Source organism: Saccopteryx leptura, chromosome 3 (genome assembly GCF_036850995.1).
Source record: "Saccopteryx leptura isolate mSacLep1 chromosome 3, mSacLep1_pri_phased_curated, whole genome shotgun sequence".
NCBI classification, from domain to species: Eukaryota; Metazoa; Chordata; class Mammalia; order Chiroptera; family Emballonuridae; genus Saccopteryx; species Saccopteryx leptura.
Window position 1 is genome coordinate 267,054,604 of NC_089505.1, and position 26,621 is coordinate 267,081,224.

The 26,621-nt window shown below is 36.3% G+C and overlaps 1 protein-coding gene across 18 annotated transcripts in view; it reads left to right on the forward strand.

Annotated features, from left to right (window-relative positions):
• NRXN1 (neurexin 1) overlaps positions 1 to 26,621 on the forward strand; it is a 1,251,736-nt gene that overhangs the window by 564,231 nt on the left and 660,884 nt on the right. For all 18 annotated transcript variants that reach the window (XM_066378279.1, XM_066378280.1, XM_066378291.1 and 15 more), the window contains one exon: positions 23,432 to 23,554. In XM_066378279.1, the coding sequence (XP_066234376.1) occupies positions 23,432 to 23,554 (123 nt within the window). The remainder of the gene's footprint in view (positions 1 to 23,431; positions 23,555 to 26,621) is intronic.

Sequence of the window (26,621 nt, forward strand, 5' to 3'; positions counted from 1 at the left end):
ATGCTGAATATGAGTCCACTTCCCAAACCACTAGCTTTCTTTCCAAGGGGCACTCAATTTACAGAATGAGAGCTTTATCTGATGGGATATTTACTATCTCAAACACTGTGCTTCTTAAAACTCAGATTTGTCTTTACATATTTTGATATTCGTTTAAAAATGGCAAAGGAGAGGGTCTTTTCAATCACAGTGTTAAAAAGGTACCTGTATCATGACTTAAGAAAACATTACATTGATAAACTACCATATAAAGTATTAAAAATAGTCTCAAACAGAATAGCTCTGGAAATAATCTGTCAAAACTCAGGCAAGTGGAATTTATCAAGTGTACACCATCTCCTCTTTAAACCCTATCTCATCATCTCTTTCACACTTTCTGAAAAGGAACACAGACTTTGCAGTTCCAATACCATAGTCCAGTGTTACTTCAGATGCAAGAAAAGTGGTAACTCAAAAAATAGTTTCCAAAGTCAAATTTGTGCCTTAATGCTGCTGTAGATATTCTTAATTCTTCTTCAGTCTTAGAAAAGCTATGTGAGAAAAATATTTCTTCTTAGACATCTGCTTTATCCATTTTTACAATAGAACATGGATTTTTAAATTTACAAATTTAACTACATAACCTTCTATTATTTGATGGATATTAACCCCATGAAATGAACTCTTATGTTCTCAAGTTACATAAATGAATTTTTGAAATATCTGTTTATCATCTAACTACTAGACACTTACCTTCATTTTGGCTTATAAGAGTCTGATATTAAGCACTGTCATATTTTCTCTGGATATTACATAGAATATTATCTGTATGGACAAAAAATTTTGCTGGTTAGTAGGATTTCTTCTTTTTAAGGACTATAGGTTATATTTAAATTACTTGAAATTGTGAGTGTTCAGTGCACACTTTGGACAGGACTGCAATTGCCTTAATTTGAGAGCAGTCCCTGGAAAGAGCATTCAGTGACCAGGTAATGTTTTCATTTTCTCCACCTTTGTTTTATTTGGGGACTCATGGGCAGGTTTAACAGGAACCCAAAATTCTATCAAGAAATCATGTTATTACTCAACTTTGAGGAAAGGGAGGACTTTATATATCTAATAATGTAAATCTAACTTACAGTGATAACATAAGCAGAGATTTCCACTTGGAGTGCACTTCTACTGCATTAAAAGAAATGAAAATATCTGTATTGCCATAGAAATTGTAGGTTAATGAAAGCTGATTTGTTACATTTATGCCCTTTGAGTCATAAGTTTGTATGAAACTGAGATGAATGTATATGTATTAAATCACAGTCGTATACCACCACCATCTCTAAAACGTATACCATACCGAAGATATTAACTGTATTGTGAGATTAATATGAACTACATTAATTGGTGTTTTTCAAGAATATTTCCACTGGAAATATATAAATGATAACAAAAAGGTTGTCTCGCACTGAGAATTAATATCAAACTTTCAGTCATGAAGTCTTGATGAAAACCTTTCCAAATTTCTCTATGCTTACTCAGAATTGCTCTGTTTCCTATAGTAGCACCATCCTTCCTCATCTCCATCCTATCCGCCAACCCGGGTTTACAGCAATTGTTACTTGATATGCAAATGCTACTGAAGAATAGGTAGCAGGTGAGGAGGGAATGGGTCTAGCTGTTTGTGTTCAGACCTGTGTGAGGATAAGCGATGGCAGTTATGTTCCTTTTTCAGCCATTCCCATGTCAGTGGTTTAGATGCAACAACAGACTTCCATGGGCAGGCTAGGGCACAGCCTTTTGTTAAGGTTCTTTGGAGAAAGGGCAGATTTGAATTCCAAAGACCATCTCTGTCAGATTCTTTGTTGCCCAGATTTCCCCCATCATAGGAAAAGCTGTCAAAAATTTTTAAATGGAGGGAGATAGCTTGTTTTCATTTAAAAGTCAAAAACTTATTTTCATGTGTGGAGAGGGTACTTTTATAAAAAGAACCGGAGCTATGGATACTGGTCATGTCACTGTCAAAGGCAAGCTTTGATCTTTCAGATTACAAACAGAATGTCTCTGCACACAATCTCAGGCCAGTTGCCATTCTTTGATGTCTGTTAGCTTATATCATTGCTAAAATATATTTTTTATCTGAAAATCAGAATTAGATTAAGGTCAGTGTTTGTGGGTTCATGGACTGGGAAGAGAGAAGAGACTTGTATCATCTGTGGCTCTTCCTTCTCCTCTGTCCAGGATAAGAAAAAAGGGGAAGTCAGATTGCTTTTACCTCCCTATCCAACCCATTATTGAGAACAACAATATACCATCATGAAGTAAATTTTATGGAAGTTGCTAAAAGAACCACCATCATTTAATATAAGTAATTTCTTCCTTGGACAGTGCAGGGTACTTCAATAAAAGTCAGTGGGAAAGGACTGTTAAGTGAAGCCACATTCTTTTAATGTAAAGAGGAGCAATTACTTTAATTAACAACAAAAAGACATGTAGAGTATTTTACATAAGATCATTATTATAAAAACATGTACTAACACAGACTAATCATTAACAAATTATTACCAAGAAAATTCCAAGTCAGAGTGAATAGTACTTTTATGATCAATGCATGAATTACTTTTATTCAAAGGTGAGTGTTTGATAGCCTCTTGCCTACTCCATAATGTTATTTGCCTTAAGAAGTCTTTTAAAGGCTTTAAAGACTACAAAAGAAATTTTCTACTCCTCGTAACATTTTCTCAAGTGCATTATTAATAGGATATGTATTTATCATTGCTCTTATTCTGCATTCTTTCTGTCTGCAAAAGCACATAGCTCTGAGATAGCGTGAGAGACCAAGACAGTCTCAATTTGATTTCCAGAATCTCCCAACAATAAATCCAAACTTGTTTGGCTATGTGTTTATATTTTTTTTCCCGAAATTCTGGGCTTTAGGGTGGTATATTGCATACTTCAGTAGTTCCAATTTTTTCTCTCTCTTCTTCTAGTAACTTTTAAAATTGTTAGTGCTATAATCTTTGAAGTTTAAATACATTGAAAATTTGAAAACTAAAGTTGCTCCTAGCAACTATAGGTGAGTCCTAATTGTCATATAAATACCGCACTTTGAATATGGAGTGGATGCAAGAATTTGTTTTGTTAGCTTTTTTTTTTCTATTTTAGTTTTATGTTTTCAAATCAATGACATAAATTACAGAATGTACTTATTGCCCCCAGGAAATCTCGAAGCCACCTCTGCATTCGTATAAAAATGGATTGTAATAAACTCATGATCTCTAATGCTTGTTTTGCTTGTTTGCATTATTTTTGGTTCCTTTTTGTGTTTACACGTCTCTTTTTCTGCTCTTCTGCTCTTTCTGCCTACCAAGATATACTCTTCCTGCTTCTCCATTTCCAATGTTGTTTTCTTCTGTTCTCTTTTCTCCTTTCTTACAAGAATAACAAATCTCTGGAGTTGAAAAACTATATATTTGGCAGACCTTTCAATTATGTTTGGCCTCTTACAGAAAATGGTTTCTCTAGGATGCAGAGATAATAAATTGCAGATGACATTAATGTGGACAGTGTCTAGGGTTGAAGTTCAGCTTCTTTCATTTTTAGTTCTGGGTGTGTAAGTACTGGAGGGAAAAGGAAATCTAAGGCCGAGTACTTAACCCCACTTTTTACCTGGAGATAATAAAGAAACGCTCCAAGTAGAATGGTATTGGAAAATGTACTCTGATGGATGTCTGGAATACATAATATGCTCTTTGTGTTATCATTTTATTACCAGAATGAGAAAATCAACTGGATATTAGTTATCACCAACCTGTTATGTAGATAAAAATGGAAAGCAATAAAAGATTCTAAGAGGTCAGCCAGTAGCACCTAGGACCTATTAGATTGCTTTGATCAGCCTGCCATTTGGCAGGCTATTTACAGAGATATGAGGACATTTCTGGGAGTTGGTTCTTGTTAACATGAAGCAAATGTTTAGTTCAGAGCCACTGCCTGGGATCTAAAGAGCAAAGAACTGCGAAAGGGAGCCTCTGCCTCTGCCCTACAGAGCGATCACTTGATTTGTGGAGTTCTATCACTCACTGCCTCTCGGTGACTGGAGCAGTTTATCTGCCCAGGATACGAACTGCTTTGTTTTATTCCTTTGTTATTGTCTTTTTTTGTTTTTGTTTTGTTTTCGTTTTAATCTGAAAGGCAGTCTAGAATGATTATTTTTAACAACATTCTAAGAGAAGTTACATATAATAGAGATGATAGATTTATGATTTAGCTATTTGTTTTTTGATAAAACAAAACAAAACAAAACAAAACACCAAATAGCTAAAACAGGCAAAGAAAGTTGGCATATAACAAGGAATCTTTCGAAAAATGTCAGAATTGGGATAAACTTTAAGGGAAGCCTATTTAGATTATCCACATTTTTAACTTATGAGAATTATAAAGAAAAGGGCAGTTTTTTCTTATACCTGTAAATAACTACATAAGTTGGAAAATCATGGCTTGATGGCTTGATAAGTAGAACACTTGGGTCTATTTTAGTTAATAATTAATCTGTTAATTGCTTATATGCAAATATAAAATGCTGCAGTGTTTTAGAAGACTACATTTTTGTGCAGGTTAAGAATTTATCTTGAAATCAGGCTCAATTATTACTTTTTCACTAAAGCATTTCCTTATTGCTATTGCAAAATGCTGTGCTCACAGTAATGCCAAATTCCAGTTTAGTGTTGACCCAGTTCATCCAATTCTCTCTCATTGTAGAAAGTTGGCTTTATAACAATGGCCTAGGTAGATATTGTCAGAGAAGCCTAGAAAGTTTTAGAAGAAATATTCTCTTTCTTTCTGTGAAAAGCAACGTTTCTTTTACACAACCAAATGTTATCAAACGGAAAACAGCACAGCCTGTTAGTTAGATCAGTGGTCCCCAACCCCTGGGCCGTGGACCGGTACCGGGCCGTGGACTGGTACCGGGCCGTGGGCCATTTGGTACCGGTTGCAGAGAAAGAATAAATAACTTACATTATTTCTGTTTTATTTATATTTAAGCCTGAACAATGTTTTATTTTTAAAAAATGACCAGATTCCCTCTGTCACATCCGTCTAAGACTCACTCTTGATGCTTGTCTCGGTCACATGATACATTTATCCATCCCACCCTAAAGGCCAGTCCGTGAAAATATTTTCTGACATTAAACCGGTTCATGGCCCCAGAAAGGTTGGGGACCATTGAGTTAGATGTTTTTGTTTGTTGTTTTATTAGAAACAGCTAGTTTCTAAACATCCACTACTTTCTTCGTAGTCTTTTCTTCTTATGTCTTTATTTATTGATATTTATTGGTAGGGAGGTAGCACTGGTTAGAGCTTCTACTTTTTCCTGTCCTCTCCTTACTCCTGCAATCTCCTACTTTATGGCTGATGTCTGTTCACTGCATTTACATGTACATGTCTTTTGGCTTCTTGCTGCTCTTGTACTAACTACTGACTCTATATATGTTATGTATTCAAACTCCCCTAAACAGAGAATCTAATGAATTCATTACTTATCCTTGTTCTATTGTGCAGAAACTTCAAATCATGTCACCTCATAACCACTGTCCCAGTTTTAGCTTTGGGGTCTGATGACCACTAGTAACCCAAGCAGCTGCAATTAGAGCAGGGGGCACATAATATCCTTCCCTTAAGGGGATGTAGGAGCAGCAGGCTTTCTACACAAGTATCTTTTCTCTAATTGTCTAAGTTAAAATACTTTTACTTTAGCTGCAAAATACTCACATAGATTACAATTTCTTTAACATATTAATGGCTAACATATGGTGTATAAGTCAAGTGGGCAAGTCTCTTTAAATCACAGGGGAAATGCAGGGGATCGCCAAAGAATTTGGAACTTGAGAGGTTCAGTGTGCTCAGAGCTCTTAGTCCATTTCTTTCACTTGTTACCAATGGTAGCAAAGAGCAAGATGGATTATGAACCTGTTTCCCTCAAAGGTAAAGTAAGAAATTCTAAGAGTATTTCAATTTCTGTTATTTTTATTGTACTTGGATTATTTGTTATTATTTATTCTTTGAATGCATTGTTTGTATTATTGTGAGAATTTTTCATCCTGCCATTACCCTCCTAGGTGATCAATCTAAATATAGACTTGAAATATTCTATGTATAGTAAGTACTATTGAAATAAATCACAGTCATTTGTCTTTTTGTATAGATGATTATTATAATGCAAATTGCTCTGGAAATGAAGGATTTAAGGTAAAGATGATCAATTCTCTCATAATTTGCATATAAAGAATGTAGGTAACCCACAAAACTTACTTAAATTTTCAGATGCATGGAAAATCAGTCAATTTTGGGAATCAAGAAATTTCCACTGTGAATAATTGTGTACTACTAGAAAAACTGAAGAATTCATAAATGCTTATATTTTATTAGGTGCAAAGAAGATAGTTTATGCATGTGGAAACTAAAACCCAAATAATATAGAACTAACACATTATAATGGCATAATTAAATTGCTGGTAGAGATTTTTCTTGCATTATGAAAATGTTCAGTAGAAGAAAATTAAAAATAAATTATTTAAGAAGTTGTACAAATATTTCTTTAGCATTCACACATGTTCACCTACTAGTGTTTTGACATAGGCAGACAAAAATGGAGATGAGACATGATAATAGTTCAATAATGTGAAAGAAACAAAAATGACAACAATAATCACATATGAGAATTCTGAAAGTGACATTGTTGATGATGAAATTCTTGAAGTGTCTTATTGATTTTATATTTTTAAGTTAAATTATTTAACTTGCACATTTATTTCAGTAGTCAACTGAGAAGTTTCACCCTGTCAAAAATAATATTTTGGTAATTGATCAATTACTTAAAATTCTTCCACTAATTAAAATTTGTTTAGCCAATAAGCAGTGAAGAAATAACTGGTATTTTCTATTTTTTGTTATCAATTATGAAATTGACAAGGAGTCACAGTAACAAAATTGTTTTTCTACAATATTTCTTTAAAATGTTTATAGAACCTAATGATGAGATTGTGGGTAAATTTTAATTTTTTTTCATCATCTCTACATTTTTAACTTTCTACAATAACTTTTCCCTGTACTTAACAATTTAAAATAAGCAATAAGAAGTGAATAAAGGTGAATGCTCGGTTAAGATGTAGTTGAAACAAAAACCACCATTTTATTTAGGACAATCTAGGCCTATACTACATTATCTATGTATATTATGGTATGTACATTTTTAATGTACATTTCATACTAATTTTGACCTACAAAATATAATAAATTTGCTTTAAAACAACATTTTGTTCCTAATTACAATAATTTTTATTATTTGGAATCTAGAGGAAACAGAAAATATACAAAAGTAGCTACCATTTCAGTCCTCAGAGAAAAAATGATTAATATCTTAAGTACTTTTATAACACACAATACCTTGCATATTGCATACTTGATGTATTACACATTGTATAATTTATTTCTTTAAAAATACAGGGTAAAGTATCTACATATTTTATAGCATGTGCTTTTATTTAAGCAGCATATTGTAAGCATATGTCCAGCATGTGACTAACATGTAGTGTTCTAAAATCTAATCCATTGTTTAGCTCAGATTTTATGCAAAAATGATATAACGTAGGTCCAGGGCAGTGAGTCAGTTGAATAAAGATAAACTAAGGAGGAAGCATATGTGTACAGAAGTAAGTCTGATTCATCAGTGATCTCAGCTGTCAAATGGGAACTGTTTGGAGGCATCTGTAAGCAAGATATTGAGAAATAAACCAAATTGAAATTCACATAAATGAGAAGATACTTCTAAGTGTATTGGTGTGAGTTATTATTGACTGTAAGTCACTAAGTGGAAGTCTAATATAGTTTCACCATAGGAGTATCAACCAGGAACAAGCACACAGGCATAACTTATTACTTCTAGTAGTTGGAAGACCAGCTCCAAGGAACCTCCAAGCACTAGCTCCTCAGATTAACCAAGTTAATTTGGCATAAGATTTAATTGCTAATAACAATTGATATAGCTGCAAAGCACCTTTGTAGGATAGTTCCTGGATATCAAAGCAAGCCATTCCTTTCAGAAGACTTTTATTTAAAGAAAACTTCAAATATAGAAGTCACACCAATATCTTTCCAATTAAAAAATAAATAAACAAAAAGAATCATAGCACTCAGGTTAGCAATGAACAGCCTGATGAAAACTAATGTTAGAAGAACCCAATTTAGTTAGCACTATGTAATTACAAAATTAAAATGCAAAACAAAGAAAGATTTCATTGCTTGGAAAATTTTGTATTATCATTCTAAGTTTTACATGATGGATAAATAAATGGTCATGTATTATTTGTCCATGGCCTTCTCTGTGGCATCACTAATGAAAGGAAGGAAAAATAATCAAAACAAATGAGATGCTACAGTTCAATAATTCTAAAGACAAAATATTCCCTATCATATTCCTTAGACTGTGTTTTCTTTTCCTTTAAATTTTTATTTAGAAAATTAAATTTGTTGGGGTGACATTGATCAATAAGAATACATAGGTAAATATCTCTATAGCATTTGAGCTGTTGATTGTATTGTGTGCCCATCACCCAATGTGTTTTCTTAAAAAAATAGGTTCATAATGTTTACAACAAAAACTGAAAAATAGATTATCAAGCAGTGAAAAAAAAAGGAACAAATAAACTTAACAAAGCCTGAAACTTAGATTTATTTTTTTCGAACATGTTTATTTTTGGAGAAGGTTTGTACAAGAATACTCCCAAAATATCAAGGAACAGCTGAATTTTGCAAATTCAATCTTACATTTAATGGCATCTAGATGTACTTACAAATATAGGGAAAATAAAACAGACAAAACCGTTTTTTTTTTGTTATGCAAAAATATATATCTTGGCCTTTTTATAAAAAGAAATTCTATAATTATTATAATAATGTATTCAGATGATAAATGATATATTTAATTAAATGCTCTTTGCATTTGTGGCTATAATCATAGCTTTGTTTATGCAATGTCAGATAAAATATTTGTATGTTTCCAAATGCTCAATACCTATATGCTTTACTTCCTTGTTTTAAACTTTTTTCCCATTCAGATAGTTTGGCATTGTGTATTGCATAAGATATGTTTAAATAAATGTCAACATAAATCAATATAATTTTTTCTTTTCATAATCCACTAACTTTGAATATGTTTTCTGCTTGTAATATTTACTTAAAAGCACATTGACTGTTTAGTACTTCATTTTATACCTGTAAGCTATCCTATTATGTGATAAGCATTTCTTGGAAATGAACATATTTTTTTCTTAAAATAAAGTCACAGTCCAAATTTTTCCTTTCATTATATTAGGTTTATTTTATTATGCTTCTTAAACTTGCCAGTCAAATTAGACTAGATTTAGAGAGAGCTATTTTAAAAGTCTTGTAGCAATATATGTATATAATTTGTGTTCATTTTTACTGTTATAAATACAATTATATTCTTAAACTGTAGATTATATTTCTTATGATATATGTTTTTAACATTTAAAATTATTCACATCAGAGATATTTATACTGGTCTGTCATAAATGGGTACAATCAATGTCAAAGCTATAGAAGCTATATGTTTCTTATTAGAGGGTTTAAACCTTGTTTATTTATTTGCTTAGAGTGATGATATTTAGCCAGCTGTAGGGCAGGAAGAGAGGAAGCTACATATACTAAAGTTTATTTTGTAGATAATGGAAAAAGGTTGGTGTAAGTTAAGAAAATGACAGAGGAGTCCCTGTGGGATGTTTTTGCAGCTCTCAAAGGTCAAACCTTTTTAAAGGCAAGATCCATGTTTATAATTAAATACTTATCAAGTCTTGAATCCCCCCATTCCTAAGCCAAATACTTCCTTGCATTTGGATATTACTGACTGCTGGCCTTCAGTCATTCTGCTCTTCTAGGCTCAACACATGACTAAATTTATTTTCAAGAGTACTGAGCAAAAAATCTGTCCAAATAACTGAGTGAGTTACCTGGGTTCTCCATCTGCATGACTTACCAGATTCTGTGCCGCCAAATGTAAAAGCAAATAGATGCAGCTTTCTATTCATACACATGTCTTCGTGAATGTAGGTATTAAAAGTTATATAGCATTACTTTTCATTAACTATTTAAATTAATTGAATATCAAGAAATATTTCATCTACCATAAAAACCAATCCAACAAAATCTAAACAAAATACCTATTTGATAAATATTTGGTGACCAGCTATTATATTCAAGACACTGAACTATGGTACTGAACTAAACCCACTGAGGGAAAGAGAACAATGAAATACTGATAGTAATAGTTATTATTATTATTACTATGATTGAGGGTTTACCATATTCCAGGCATTGTTTTAAGTGATTAAAATGAATCAAACTTATATTATAGTATATTTCTATTATTGGCTTATTTTATAGATAAGAATACTTAAAACACTAAGCACTAACTTAGTTTACTAAGATCACATAGCTCATAACTAATGGAAACTGTGTAAGAAACCCAATCTGTGAGTCCATAACACATGAAAGGGAGCGAGATACACACATTTTCAAAAGTTTTTTTAAAAAAGATTTAAATCATGATCTAACCAAACAAATACAATGTAATTAATTAGCATATAATTCCTTTACCTCTCCAGAGGATTTTATTTTATTTTTTAAAAGATTTAATTTATTGAGTTTAGAGAGGTGAGAGAGAGTGAGAGAAATGAAGGGGAGAAGGAGCAGGAAGTATCAACTCTTAATAATTGCTTCTCATATGTGCCTTGACCAGGCAAGCCCAGGGTTTCAAACCAGCGACCTCAGCATTTCAGGTTGATACTTTATCCACTGTGCCACCACAGGACAGGCTTCTTCAGTGGATTTAAAAAGTTTATCAAATGTCTCTCTCTTGTTGTTTTCATTTTTTGGAAACTAAACATCTTCAAGCTTAATGTCTTAACCTTATATTATTTGCTCCAAGTACTTTGTAATTGTGGAGGAGTAATTCTACTATATTTTAGTATAAAAAAATTAGTCCGTCCTTAGGGCTCTATTGATGTTTATTTGCTTAAACAGAAAAGGTGAAGAGTTCTTTATAAGGCTATTCTGAATAGTTCTCATAGATGTGTCCATAGCTTAAATGAGGACAGCAGAGGATGTACAGGGAAGAAGAGGGAGGAGCTACATGGCTGGCCAGGTAGTTTCACTTCAAGGTTGTTAGGGTGATTGGTCTGTCACCAAACCCAGGTCATGATTGGCACCAGGCCCAGCCAGCTAGACAGCTCTGAGACAGCTTCTCTGATCCCCAGAGGCCTTGTCATTTAGTGCAGACGGGATGAGGAAGGTGACTCCACTGTATGACTTACGTGGATAAATGAAGTATTTTGCCTCCAGCCTTGTCTGCACATTCTTAAATACAAAAGCTAATTAAAGGGAACTTTGAAAATAAATAAGAACAAATTTTAGAAACTTAATCAGGACTGGCATTAACAGCGTGCAGCTTATATGGTCACCCAGGACCCCATGCTTGGAAGGGCCTGTGCTTGGATCAGTGCTCTCTGTCACTACTCTGACATTCTTTATTTCAGTTCACACTGGGCTGTCAAATAATTTCCTTGGTCCTTCGCCTTTCCCACATAATGTTAGGAGGGACTAGAGAAAGAAGAATCTGGAAGTGTCATTTCCATGTGTCTAATTTTAATTTGTGATGGAATGTCCTAGTGGACTCATGTGATTAGTAAAAACAAAATAATTTTGTTCCCAGTCCATTATCTAGAAATTGAGGAAGATCAAATAGAAACATTAATGAGGAGTTACTCTCCTTTTTCTAAAGCAAGGACGGTATATTATTTTTCTAAGGTAATTTTTTTTTTTAATCCAGAAACTAATGACAGACGGCAGGTGTCCTAATTACAACCTGGGGAGCACATGGTCTTGTCATTTACAGGTAGGAAGTGCAGCTGCCAGGAACTGTGTGACTCAGGCATCAGGCAGGGGTGACTTTTGCTTCTGTTTCTCCTGGCTTTTCTCTGTTCTCATTATTGACACAGTGACAGGCTTGTTTCTAGTTTCCCAGGGGAGATTATTGTCCTCAAAGTCAACTGTCAAATAAAAATTGTTAGTATCTGGAAAAGTTGATAGAAATAAACTTAATTTTACTGCTCACAAAAATTAGGGGATATCTCACAGCACATATTCATTTTAAAATATCCCCTAATTTTTGTGAGCAGTATATATATACATACACAGAGATATCATCCATTTTATTTATTTATTTTTAGAATTTAAAAAATATTATTTGTTAATTATTAGAGGGGAAAGAGGGAGAGAGAAGGGGGAGAAGCAGGAAGCATCAACTCATAGTAGTTGCTTCCTGTATGTGCTTTGACCAGGCAAGCCCAGGGTTTCGAACCAATGACCTCAGCATTCCAGGTCGATGCTTTATCCATTGCGCCACCACAAGTCAGGCAATATGATCCATTTTAATAAAGGCCATGGTTCTAAATTTTCAGAACAGAAAAGTGACTAGATTTTTAGAAGTAGAGGGACTTGTGCTGGTTGGGGTGCTCAGTTGGTTAGAGTGCTATCCGGATACACTAAGGTTGTGGGTTCGATCTTTGTCAGGGCACATACAAGAATCAACCAATGAATATATAAATAAGTGGAGCAACTAACTGATCTCTCTCTCTCCTTTCTCTCTCTAAAGTCAATAAAACAAAAATTAAAAGAAAAAGAAGTGGAGGGACTTACACTTGGCTTATGCCATTTATTACCTTATTCTTAAATTGCTTTTTGTTTCTGTTGCCTTTGTTGTTATTGCTGTTTTACTAATAAAAAAATTTAGACTAAGTCCAGTAAAAGAATTAGACTAAGTTAAATTAATTAACGTTATGCCAGATTTAATGGCAACATTGAGTCTAAAACTCAGGACTTCTGACTCTTAAGTTCTTAAATATTTTTCCATTAGTTATTTCTTTATATTCAGTGTAAAATTTTATGAGAAGTGAAAACTTAAATTGTCTATTTATTTATGTGTATTTTGCAGAGGCCTGAAAACTACATCCCACGGGCTAATTGCCCGTTTAAGAAGTAGTTTAATTAAAGCAAAAACACACCTATTTGTTTGTATATAGTCTATGGCTGCTTATACACTACAATAGCAAGGTTGAGTAATTGCAACAGTGACTACATCCAGCAAAGCCAAATATATTTACTATCTGGCCATTGCAGAAAAAATGTTTTGACCCCTTAACTACTAGAATTTAAGCACCTTAAGAATCTAAGCTGGGACATCCCCAATGCTAAGATCAGTGTTTGGCACAAAAATAATTGTTAAACTAAGTTTTTTTTGTTTGTTTTTTTATTTATTTTTTTATTTTATTTTATTTTTTTTACAGAGAGAGAGTCAGAGAGAGGGATAGATAGGGACAGACTGACAGGAACGGAGAGAGATGAGAAGCATGAATCATCAGTTTTTCATTGTGGCACTTTAGTTGTTCATTGATTGCCTTCTCATATGTGCCTTGACCATGGGGCTACAGCAGACTGAGTAACCCGTTGCTTGAGCCAGCAGCCTTGGGTCCAAGCTGGTGAGCTTTGCTCAACCCAGATGAGCCTGCGCTCAAGCTGGCGACCTTAGGGTCTTGAACTTGGGTCCTCTGCATCCCAGTCTGATGCTCTATCCACTGCACCACCGCCTGGTCAGGCTATTAAACTAAGTTAATAGGATATGAGTGCCACATAACCCAGGATAAATAAGAGTAGTTAAATGGGATAAACAACAAACAAAATATTTCATAATTTTTAATTAAATTATTTAATAACTTTAAGATGCAGTGACACTGAAACCAGAGGCGGATTTAATGGCGGGTGCACCAGGTGTGCGCCTTGGGCCCCGACTTCTGAAGGACCCCGCAAAACCCCAACTTCACATTATTTTCTAATGACACTGTTTGGTTTCATATGTGCAATTTTAACATTAATAGTACATAATATTTTTTATTTATTTAAAAATATGTTTAGTGTGTATTTTTATTTTCCCTGTCTCTCTTTTTTGAAGGGGCCCAATATGTTCTTCTGCTCCTGGGACCTCAACCAACCTTAATCCGACTCTGACTAAAATATGTAATTCAATTCCTGGATGCTATGGACAGTTTAATGATCTAAAAAATTGAAAATTCATGCATAAATATAAAATTAATTTATATGTATAAGGCAATGCTATTCTTTTTTAAAAAACGTACAGCATAACTATGGAAACTTTAAAATCCACTTTTATGTGATTCTCATCTTTAGTCTAGATAACTATGGTGGAACAAACACAACCTGGAGATAGTAGATGGAGCACTTCCAGGAGGCAAATGGAAAGGATTTCGACCTGCCCATCATCTATGCAGTATGCTGGTTATGGCTTTGCAGAAACACGCATCAAAAGCCTCATGCTCGCCCTGGCCGGTTGGCTCAGTGGTAGAGCATCGGCCTGGCGTGCAGAAGTCCTGGGTTCGATTCCCGGCCAGGGCACACAGAAGAAGCACCCATTTGCTTCTCCACCCCTCCCCCTCTCCTTCCTCTCTGTCTCTCTCTTCCCCTCCCGCAGCCGAGGCTCCATTGGAGCAAAAATGGCCCCGGGCGCTGGGGATGGCTCCTTGGCCTCTGCCCCAGGCGCTAGAGTGGCTCTGGTCGCGACAGAGCGACGCCCTGGAGTGGCAGAGCATCGCCCCCTGGTGGGCAGAGCGTCGCCCCCTGGTGGGCATGCCCGGTGGCGGTCAGGCGCATGCGGGAGTCTGTCTGCCTCCCAGTTTACAATTTCGGGGGGGGGGGGGGGGGGGGGGGGGAGCCTCACGCTCAATCAATGATTTAATTTAGAGCAAGCAGATTAACTACTCACATATTAGGTAGAGTTATAAAGTAGAAATTACTTGCATTTGATGTTTAATGCAATGAAAAGGAAGTTCAGAACCAATCTGTTTGAGCTATACTAAGAAATAAGATACTCGATACAGATGGTCGGTTTCTGTATTTTGCATCTTTAAAATACACCAGTAGAGGGAGATAGCTGCCTAACGGGCAGATCATGAGTTTCAGCTTTGTGACTCACGGCCTAACTTTTGAAAATCAAAAGATAATTGGTATGGGTTTGATTTTCTCAAACGGCAATCATCTTCCAGCTCCAGAAACAGTGGTCATTTTAGTGTACTGAACATCTTTGATCACATTGCTTCATAGAATCCTTAGCATTGTTTTATTCTTCTCTGTTATCTTTATTATTTTTTCCTACATTCAAAAACTAGTATTAATAGTTCACAGGACATTTGCACACAAGGCTTTCTTCTAAAAAGGATCCAAATTAGTATTATATGCAACTTGTCATATGTAATTTTGGTTCCAAATATGCATGCATATATATAAATAAAATGGGTTCCAAAATGAATTTAACATATACTTGCAAAAATTCTGAAGTTGGTAAATAAAAGCTTGTTCAATTTTGTTGGGGATATATATATATATATATATATATATATATATATATATGAAACTCCCCATGGAGTTCTCTGTAAAAGGAGGCAATCTGATTACTTGTACATCCTTTAGAAGTTATTCTTTTCCTCATTAAATAAATTCATTTACTCATTTTTGCTCAATACTTTTAAATAGAATTTAAAGTGATTAATAAAAGCAATTTGAAATAATTGGAGAGGAAAGCCAATATGCAAAAAAATAGTTTTCCTTTTAAAAGGAAAGAGTCAAGTTGCTAAAATTACATTCATATCCTAAATCTTGGTTTCCTGGTGGATGGAAATAAGGAAAGGCAGTCTGTCCCATCACTCACGTGATATAAGAGGAAATGCCCTACACAACCTTTAGGAGAGTCTGTGAATCTGGACTTTGTAATTAGGGTGTGTTGAGAAGGCAGGCTAGAGGACTGAGAATGCAGACAGAGGAAAAATGGTAGCTTTCAATACCTCTGGACCTTGCTATAAATAATCAATGATGTTCTGATAGAATACTTTTTTAAATTTATAAACTACAATTTTTTTTAAATCAAATCTAATTTTAAAAGGAAAGGATTTCTTGTAAAAGATGTATTTGAAAATGCCTTTGTTAGAGTTTTTTGATAAAGAAATCATCTTTTTTCCACAGAGAGAAATGAGCCCCCTATGGGATGCTATGGAGTTCAGATTTCTGAAGCCTGGGGGCCCAGTCAGCCTGCTCCTTTAACAGAGGGCATCTCGCGCTTTGTGTGCCTTTAATTTTCCTTGTGCAAGATTACAAGGAAGAGGGATTCCACTGCTTTAAAAAAAGTAATGAAACCACTGCCCCTATTTAGCTTCTGTATTTTCACATTGCACAAATCTATTTGTTCCAAGTAAGGAAAATTTGGGAGAGCACTGTGTGCTGTGTCAGAGTCTCCAACACTGCCCAGCCCCAATCTTCTTATTTGAACAGGGAAGAGAATAATTTACCATAACTAAGAGAAAGGATTCCTTAAAGATGACTTCATTGTTTGACAACATAACCTTCTTTATCTTTTTTATTCAGTGCAAGGAGGGGAAGCAGAGAGACAGATTCCCGCATGTGCCCTTGACCAGGATCCACATCGGCAAGCCCACTAGAGAGTGATGCTCTGTCTATCAGGGGCATTGCTCTGTTGCTCAGCAACTGAATTCTTAGCTCATGAGGCCTAGAACATGGAGCCATCTTCAGTGCTGGGGGCCAACTTGCTCCAATTGAGCCACTGTTGCAGGAGGGTAAGGGAGAGAGAGAGAAGTGAGAGGGGGAGGGTGAAGAAGCAGATGGTTGCTTCTCCTGTGTGCCCTGACCAGGAATCAAACACAGGACATCCACACGTGGGGCTGATACTCTACTGCTAAGCCAATCAACTAGAGCCACAAAAATAACCAGAAGTGATTTTGTCTTCTAAGTGAACCTGTCTGTAAAGCAGGGACATATCCTGGTACACAGCATGGTGTATTTCCTGCCTCTGTCTGATCACTTATTGAGTATTTAGTGCTGTATATAGTGAAGGATACCAAGAGGACAAAAACAGAGTTCTCTCCCTGAAAATTTGACTATATCAATTAATAATTTCATTTTCTAGAATATATTAATATTCCTTCTGGTTTTATTTGAGTTGATTAATAGGTCTAGAATAACTCTTCTTAAAGTTCCCTCTGCCTTCTGCCTAACCATGTCAAAACAAAAATGAAATGAACAAGAATAAAAATGTTCTAGATTTAGAGAACTTCACCTTAAGATTGCATTCTTTTATATAGCCACAAGGTGGGAAGATAGTGCAGCACAGTTTTTGTCCTTCCAAGAATGATAGAATGTAAAGTTGGCTATGGGAGAGTATATGCTCTTATTAAGCATCCTCATTTTACAGATAAAAATATGAGAAACAGGGGATATAACATAAATGACCTAAGGTGACACCATTAGTTGATGACAAACAGGGACAAAATTTAATTTTCCCTACCATGTCCTCTGATAGTGAAAATGGAGATGGAAAATAATTAGCAAATGTGGTTACTAATCTGGCCAAGAACAGCTACCATCTTTTCAGTGTTTCTCTTACTGGGTAAATCAATGCTCTGTAAGAGTAGATTTCATAGAAGAATTTGTTTGGCTAACTGCTAATCTCCCACTCCTCACTGCCCCTTCCTTTCTGTCTTATGCCTTAAAATGGGCTTATCTCCAACCCATTTTAGTAGTAAAATTTTAGAGCCACCTGGAATTCATAAGTGGATAAGTTTTAAAGGGGCAATTAATTACCTTGAACTAAATTGAGGAAGTCTGAAGATTTTATTGTGTCTAATTCTCTCTGTAAATAATAAATTTTAGTTAGAGTCACCAGAAAATCCAATGAACATCAACTGATTAGAAAACAGCTATACCATGGCTTAAACTTTTGAAAAGACTGCCACTTTGAGCCCTGTTTATTCTTGCTTGGTTTTCATCTTTGATGCAGTTCAAAGAGCAATCATGGACTCAGAACTTGATGTTCTTTGAAAAGTTCACTTTACTTCAGTATAATATAATGGGCAGAGTAATTTTTAAAAGTTTGGTAGAGTGGCAGTCTGGAGACGTGGACTCTACAGTCATATAGTGACCATAGGACCATCATCTAGCCAATTTGGACCTCAGGTGTTTTGTAGATAGCTCAATGCATTTCTATGCCTCTCATACCCCTTCTAGTTCCAAATTCTTTAAAATAACATTAGCCAGGCCCTGGCCGGTTGGCTCAGAGGTAGAGCGTCGGCCTGGCGTGCAGAAGTCCCGGGTTCGATTCCCGGCCAGGGCACACAGGAGAAGCGCCCATCTGCTTCTCCACCCCTCCCCCTCTCCTTCCTCTTTGTCTCTCTCTTCCTCTCCCGCAGCCAAGGCTCCATTGGAGCAAAGATGGCCCGGGCGCTGGGGATGGCTACTTGGCCTCTGCCCCAGGTGCTAGAGTGGCTCTGGTCGCGACAGAGCGACGCCCCAGAGGGGCAGAGCATCGCCCCCTGGTGGGCAGAGCGTCGCCCCCTGGTGGGCGTGCCGGGTGGACCCCAGTCGGGCGCATGCGGGAGTCTGTCTGACTGTCTCTCCCCGTTTCCAGCTTCAGAGAAATACAAAAATAAAAAATAAAAAAAATAACATTAGCCAGTAGAGCTGGATTTTGATCCAGTCTGGTAAATATTACCTGTGGGCATTGAGCCACATTATACTTTTACTATCTGCATATCATTTTAGGGTCTATGGAAAGAACCCTGGAATGTAAAAGGAAGATCTGAAGATCAGTCTTAATTTCACTTCTTATCACCTCTGTGACTTACAATAATATACTTAACCTTTCTAAATCCACTCTCTTAACTTAAAAAAAAAAAAGGAAAAACAATATTTCTATGGCTTAAATAATAGATTACATTAAGAATCAAGTGTAGCTGGGCTTGTGGTGGCGCAGTGGATAAAGCATTGACCTGGGACTCTGAGGTTGCCGGTTCAAAACCCTGGGCTTGCCTGGTCAAGGCACATATGGGAGTTGATGCTTCCGGCTCCTTCCCCTTCTCAATCTCTCTCTCTCTCTCTCTCTCCTCTCTCTTAAAATGAATTTTAAGAAAAGGAAAAAAGATTTTAAAAAGAATCAATATAAGTTGTAACCCCTTACAAAACAAAAGGAATAAATGTTTTGAAAATAGAAACAACACTATAAACTTTAAATCTTTAAAATATTGCCATCTTAGTCTGTTTGGGCTGCTCTAACAAATTACCATGAACTGTGTGGCTTAAACCACAGATACCTATTTTTTTATAGTTCGGGGCTGACAAGTCCAAGATCAAGGCAGCAGCAGGTTTAGTTCTTGGTGAGGGTTCTCATCTTGGCTTGCAGATGGCTGCCTTTTTTCTTTTTCTTTTTTTTTTTTTTTATCCTCACATGGTGGAGAGAAAGAAAGCCAATGCTTCCTCATTCTCTTCTAAAAGGGCTCTAATTCCATCATGGGGGCTCTACCCTCGTGACCTCACTTAAAGCTAATTCCACACAAAGCCCCCACCTCCTAATACCATCACACTAGGGGTTAGTACTTCAACACAAGAACTTTTGGTTCATAACCCTCGCATTAATGTTAGAGGAAAGATATTACTACCAGTAAGCCATGTTTTGATATCCCCAAAAGAAAAAGAATTCTCAAAAAGAATTCAGATTATTAATGATTTGAATGATTACAACTTTTCCATTAAAATCCAGAAAAGAGGACAAATGACTTTCAAAGTCAGAATTCCAATAGTTGAGCACCTTTTTTTATTTTAACCAATTCCATATATATGTGAGAGGAGGGGAGGCAGAGAGATGGACTCCCACATGCATCCCAACCAGGATCCACCTGACAAGTTCATTAGAGGGCAATGCTCTGCCCATCTGATGTGTTGCTCTGTTGCTTAGCAACCAACCTCTTCTTAGCACTGGAGGCAGAGGCCATGGAACAATCCTCAGTTCTCAGTTCCCGGGGCCAACTCACTCCTATCGAGCCATGGCTGCAGTGTTGAGGAGGAAGAGAGTGAGAATGGGTGGGGTAGAGAAGCAGATGGGCACTTCTCCTGTGTGCCTTGACTGGAAATTGAGCCTGGGACATCTAAACACCAGTCCAATGACCTACCACTGAGCTGACCATTCAGAGCCTTAATATGCTTTAAATGTCTGAGCATGTGAGATCTCAAAGGCACTGTAAAGATCAGATAGACCATCTCCTCACTTTATAAGTTGGGGTGTTAAGGCCACCAAAAGCTGAATCTTTTAGCAGATTGCTGATTATGAGGGAATCATGCTCCAAACTGAAGGCTCTTCCTCTAGCCTATAACATGCTTCAGTATTGGCCATTTCAGTATTCCTAGGTAGAGGTGCAAGGTATTGTTAAGATTGTTCTACCAAGACTTATAAGAAGGAAATGTAACAGTTTCCATTATTGTGTTCATTTTGTGGAGCAAGCTGGAAGTCATAACAAGGAGCAAATTTTTTATACTTTTCATTCGGATGTGGGGTAACTCAAAATTTAAGTTGCTAGCTAAAGGTCACATAGCTGGGAGGCAGGATAATGCAAGAGAAGCTATGAAGGCTTTGAATAGGCCAGTCTGGGTTTGAACACTTTCTATGTCACATTAGTTGTATGCCCTTGGGACAGGTAGTTTTAGTTTTCTAGGCCTTCACTTCCTCATCTGTAAAATGATAATAAATTAGAGATGAAGTAACAGATAAAGTGCCTGGAGCATAATAAGCATTTCCCAGCCCCCAACTTTTTTCTTAGTCACAAATCAAAGACTAGTTCTTACCTCCCTGTCCAGTGCACTCCTTATTACACTTCATGTTGCATAGAGAGCATTGTTTTGAACTGAGACTATTAACTGCATTTTTAAAAGCCTTGTCTTCCAAAATCAATCTCTTCACATTTTTAATAATGCAAGAAAGGAGTTTGAAGTTGGCCCACAGAGATTTTTATGAACCAAAGGGTTATTTTTAATTGGATTTTTGTGCCTGTTGTTATGGAAATACTTGTTTCATAGATTAAGCATTATGACTTTACTGCTAGATCAAGCCCAGGATGGGGTAGAGGGATGATATCACCCTTGTCCTTCCTTTTTTTTCTGACAAAACACTTTTAAAATTAAGGGAACGGGAGTGAAGCTGCTTCAAAAGCATATATTTCTAAGGGGAGAAAAGATCTCCCCTATAAAAATAGCTTTAAAATGATATATTCTCTTTTCAAAGATCAAAACTAAGAATGACCCTTGCCACTGGTAGGATGCTAAGATTCTGCAGTTTTTAACTGCTTTCTTCACTATTGAAACTAGAAAGAGTTCCTTTGATCCTGGAACTTGCTTTCAACATTTGGTCTCAAAGCATTTTTGCAGTACTGAACTAACAGGCTTCTTCTAGTTATTTAGTGATAAATCTCTTTAAACTGTTCTATCTAGACAAGCTTTTATTCGTGTATCTGGATGAATTGGACTTTTCTAAAGAAACAACAAGAGATGGTTTCTAATCTTCATCTTGGCCCTGTTTAAAGACATGAGGCCATTCATCCTGCAAAATTTAGCTTATGTCACTGGCTCATTTTAAGCTCCAGAGAAACCCTATCCAAATAATACAGAACTTGTAATCATCAGTAACATCCTAAGAGAAATCAAGGTGCTGGTTGATCGTCTGCAGTTCTGAAAACAAACAATGAATGATCTCTTGTCAGATTGACTGCTGAGGTTTCTTCTATGTTGTTCCCTTATTAATTTTTTCCTCTTTTGTTCTCTCTTCTTCTTGTTGGCATTTTAGTATGTCCTCCGATGCTCCTTGGACATTGATTGGCTTTGTTGGTAGAATTTAGTTGAAGAAATTGTAAAGCTAATCCTGACCCTGAATCAGATAAAGATCATGTTAACCCAATGATGTCATATAGTTTATTATTTTAATGCACAAGTAAATTCTATAACTTAAAAAAAGTAAAATCCATCACCAAATAATGTATCTTAGAAACTTTTTATAACCTGACCAGGCAGTGGTGCAGTGGATAGAGCATTGGACTGGGATGCAGAGGACCCAGGTTCGAAACTCCGAGGTCACTGGCTTGAGCACAGGCTCATCTGGTTTGAACAAGGCTCACCAGCTTGAGCCCAGGGTTGCTGGCTTGAGCAAGGGGTCACTTGGTCTGCTGTAGCCCCCTGGTCAAGACCCATATGAGAAAGCAATCAATGAACAAATAAGGTGCTGCAATGAAGAATTGATGCTTCTCATATCTCTCCCTTCCTGTCTGTCTCTCTCTTTCTGTCTCTGTCACAAAAAAAAAAAAAAAAAAAAAAAAAAAAAAACCCACAAAAAAAGTTTTTATAATTTTTCTCAGTGAATCATAATTAGGTTAGTAAAAATTAATCAGATTGGTAGAAATGCTTATTTTTCCTATAAAAATTTTCTAGTTACACTAAAAGCAATTTTCTCTGGCTTTGCTTTGAAGTTAAAGAGGGACATGTGTCTAACTTTGTCATTTCAATCATTTCTACAAAACAACTTTCTGAGATAATCTCTCTGTTCTGTGCCAATTTAAATTCCATTTATCTATGGATTTTAAACTGCCATAGTTGCTCCCTTGGTTAGACTTCTTGCTGTTTCTTTTGGTTGTTACCTGGGAATCCTGCCCTCTACTGCTGTTTAACATCACATTTTTCCCCTTCCCACTCAATACGTGACCCCTTTTCAGCTGTGACTTCTGTTTTCTTCATTATCTAAGAGTCAATATATTTACCTACACTCATTTTCTGTGCCTCTACTTGATTTAGATTTTAGACACAACATTTCCCAAGTTTAAGAACTTAGTGAGCTGTAGTGGTACATGAGGTCAGAGAGAAGAGCAGCATCACACAGTGCAGTACCCAGAGCAACCTTCTCTGTAAGGGTCTAATCCAGACAGTGGCCACTCACTGGAAATGGTTAGCTAATGACCTGCGGTCAGATCTCTCCCTGAGGTCAGAGGTGACATGGCTGTTAGCTACTACATTATCAAGAAAGTGATAATTGCAAAAATCAGAGAACTCCTTAGGGAAAAAAAAAAGTGTAAGTAAATGTGGGAGGCTTCCCAATGCTGTATTGACTGTGCCTATTTATGACAACAGGTCCATTCGCTTGTCTTAAATCAATGCATAATGTGAAAGATTCTTCTTAAAGTGTCACACCAGAATGTCTGTTAACATGTCATTTTCCTTGCTTGCTATGACTCTAATGGGCTTGAAAGAAAATTGATCCCGCCAGTCTCTTCTCTCTCTCTCTCTCTTTCTCCTTTCTCTCCTCTTGCATTTTTCTCTCCTCTCCTTCATCTTTCTCCCTTTCCTCCTTTCTTTGTCTCTTTCTCTCACTCTCTGTGAGGTTCATTAGCTTGACTGATTCTGAGTGTCCATAATGACTGTTTGGCATATTCTACAGGCAAAGGCCCCGAGACCCTTTTTGCTGGCTATAACCTCAATGATAACGAATGGCACACAGTGCGTGTGGTTCGTCGAGGAAAAAGTTTAAAGTTAACAGTGGATGACCAACAGGCCATGACAGGTAAACCCTGCTATCCCCAATCACCCTCTTTTTTTCTGAAGCTTTAGACTTTTCCATTTCTTGCAGGTGGCATGGGAAATCAAGTGCACAACTTGCAGCTGTTACATACAGTTCAATATCTGTGTGTGTGTGGTTTGTCTTTTGGTTTTCTTATTTTTTAATTTTTTATTAAATTTATTGGGGTGATATTGGCTAACAAAATTATATAGGTTTCAAGTGTACATTAATATGATACATTATCTGTATATTGCATTGAGTGCCTACCAAACAAAGTCGAACCATCTCTCATCACTATAGATTTGTCCCTCTTTACTCTTCCCTCTGGTAACCACCATACTGGTGTCTGTGAGTTTCAGTTTTATATGCCTCATATGAGTGAAATCATATGGTTCTTCATTGTTTCTGACTTTCTTATTTTGTGTAGCATGATACCCTTAAGGTCCATCCATGTTGTTGCAAATTGCAACATTTCATTTTTCCTTATGGTTGAGTAGTATTCCATTGTATATATGTACCATATCTTCTTTATCCAATCATCTTTGGTTGTTTCAATATCTTGGCCACCGTGAATAATGCTACAATGAACATAGAGGTGCATATATCTTTGCAAATAAATATTTTCAAAATTTTCAGGTAGATACCCAGAAGAGGGATTCCTGGGTCATATGATAACTCCATTCTTAATTTCTGAGGAACTGCCATACTGTTTCCACAGTGGCTGTACCAGTTTACATTCCCACAAGCAGTGAATGAGAGTTCTTTTTCTCCACAACCTCTACAACACTTGTATTACCTGTTCTATTGATAATAGCCATTCTAAAAGGTGTGAGGTGGTATCTGTAGTTTTGATTTGCATTTCCCTAGTAGCTAGTTCTGAAGTTGGGCATCTGTTCATGTACCTGTTGGCCATTTGTATTTCTTCTTGAGAGAAGTGCCTGTTCAGTTCCTTTGCCCATTTTTAAATTGATTGGATGGTTTGGTATTGAGTTGTATGAGTTTTTTATATATATTGAATATTAATCTCTTGTCAGAGCTATTATTTGCAAATATCTTCTCCAATTCAGTTAGTAGCCTTTTCTGATTTGTTATTGATTTATTTTGCTATGCAGATGTTTATTTAGTTTGACACGGTCCCATTCCTTTATTTTTGCCTTTACTTCCCTTGCCTTTGGGTTTGAATTCACAAAATCTTCTTTAAGACCAATCTCTGTAAGTGTAGTACCTATTTTTTTTAGCAACAATTTTATTTGCTAAGTGTTTCTTCTCTCAAATGAGCAACACTTTCATATCATGTTTTTATATGTTTCATAATTCAAGAAGAATTTATAATTATAAAATATTTTAATTTTGTGGTTTGACAAATATATATTTGTGTCTCATTGAATATTAAAGTCATGTTTGGGTGCAACTTTCCATTTAATTTCTTCATTTCTAATATATTTTAGTAATAAATAGCAGCAAGTTACACTTTTTAGCTTCTTGATAAATTAATAAATATGCTGAAATTCTGTTAGGTAAACTGTTTTTTTCCTTATAAGCTATAATTGATCATTTTTGGCCAATTACCTTGGTTTGTTAAACTCTGATGTTAAGGATGTCAAGTTCAATCCCTGATTTGTATTGAGCCATATAAAGGTCCACCACAGAGATCTCGGGGAAACAATGGAAGAGGCATCTGTGAGCCTTTCTTCTCCCTGCTAAAAATAACGTTAATTACTGGACCACCTGGGATATTAGCTCCTTTTTCTTCTTTAGAGAACATCTCCATGTTAATTATTTTAGTACAAGGCAAAGATGGTCCTTGTGCAGCAGAGCAGTATCTGTTTTACATTCATCCAAAGGGGGGGTGGGTCCTATAATCCGAGATCAGTTGAGTCTATCCATGTAGAAATATCATGCATGAGTGTTAAACTTTTGAGAGAATCATTCCTGAGTTCAGATGAAGCAAACTGCCAATTCATAGATCTCTTAGTATCTAACTTCTTTAGTCCTTAATGGCTTTTCAAAAATGTGTTTCCTACATGGGGGTGCAACTTCACTTTGTTTCAGAATCATCAGACGCACTTTCAAAGGACCAATTCCTAGCCTGACACCACAGAAGTCTGGAGGGAACAGAGTAAATGTTTTCTTAAAATCTCTTCTGAGAACACTCATGGAGCTGGTCCATGGACTGGCATTGAGAAGCCACTGCTATGATGTGTCCTTTTATTCTCTGAGGAAGAACATCAACCAGAGAACCATGAGCAGAAGACTTTATTCAAAATTACCAAGCATGAGAAGGCTCTGAAGGAGCTGTGTGAACTTAGGGAAGGAAGGCAGACCTTGTGTAGAGCTTTGGCCAAAGTGTAAGCTGAAATTCAGCGAGTTTTAGTCAAGCGCAGTTCCAGGAAGATGAATGAATTGTCTTGGACAATTTGGATTTTGTCATGAGGTGTAAAAATGAGCAGTTAAGGTCTAAGTGGCTTAATTTTCTTTGACATGTCATTATTACCAGACCTGAGAAAAGAACCGAGGTGTGTTTTTTGTTTGTTAGATTGTGTGCTTTGTGACTCATGGTCCATCATGTCTTCCAGAAAAGAAAATTTTCCAAGTTTGTATTTTAAATTCCAAGAACTCTGGTGCTTCTGATCTGATTGGGTTCAATGGATCTTTGCTGACTCCTGCAGCCCAGGGGCAGGGGCCCAGTCTCCCTGTGTTTACCTCACCAATTCTACCTGGATCCCGAGCCTCACCAGAGTGCGGGTCACTGGTACTCGGTCCACCTAAGTCCCTCCAACCCTTTCCCCGGCAGTAGTACCCTCCTCTCTGCCTCTCAGTCCTGTGGTGCACTTTGCTCTCTCCTATTTCCTTTTTGGGAACACCTTGAGAATCAGGTCTTTACAAAAGATCGGAAAAGATGTTGTCTTCCACCAGCTTCCACTTTCTGATAAAAAAAAGTCTTCGAGACAAAGTACAGCAAGACTTTGGCTAGCTCCTCAGAACTGCAGGAAGGGCAAAATATAAACTAGCATTGCAGTAGGTTAGCCTGCCATTTACCGTTTCTCAAAACTGTTTAGAGCAGAAATTA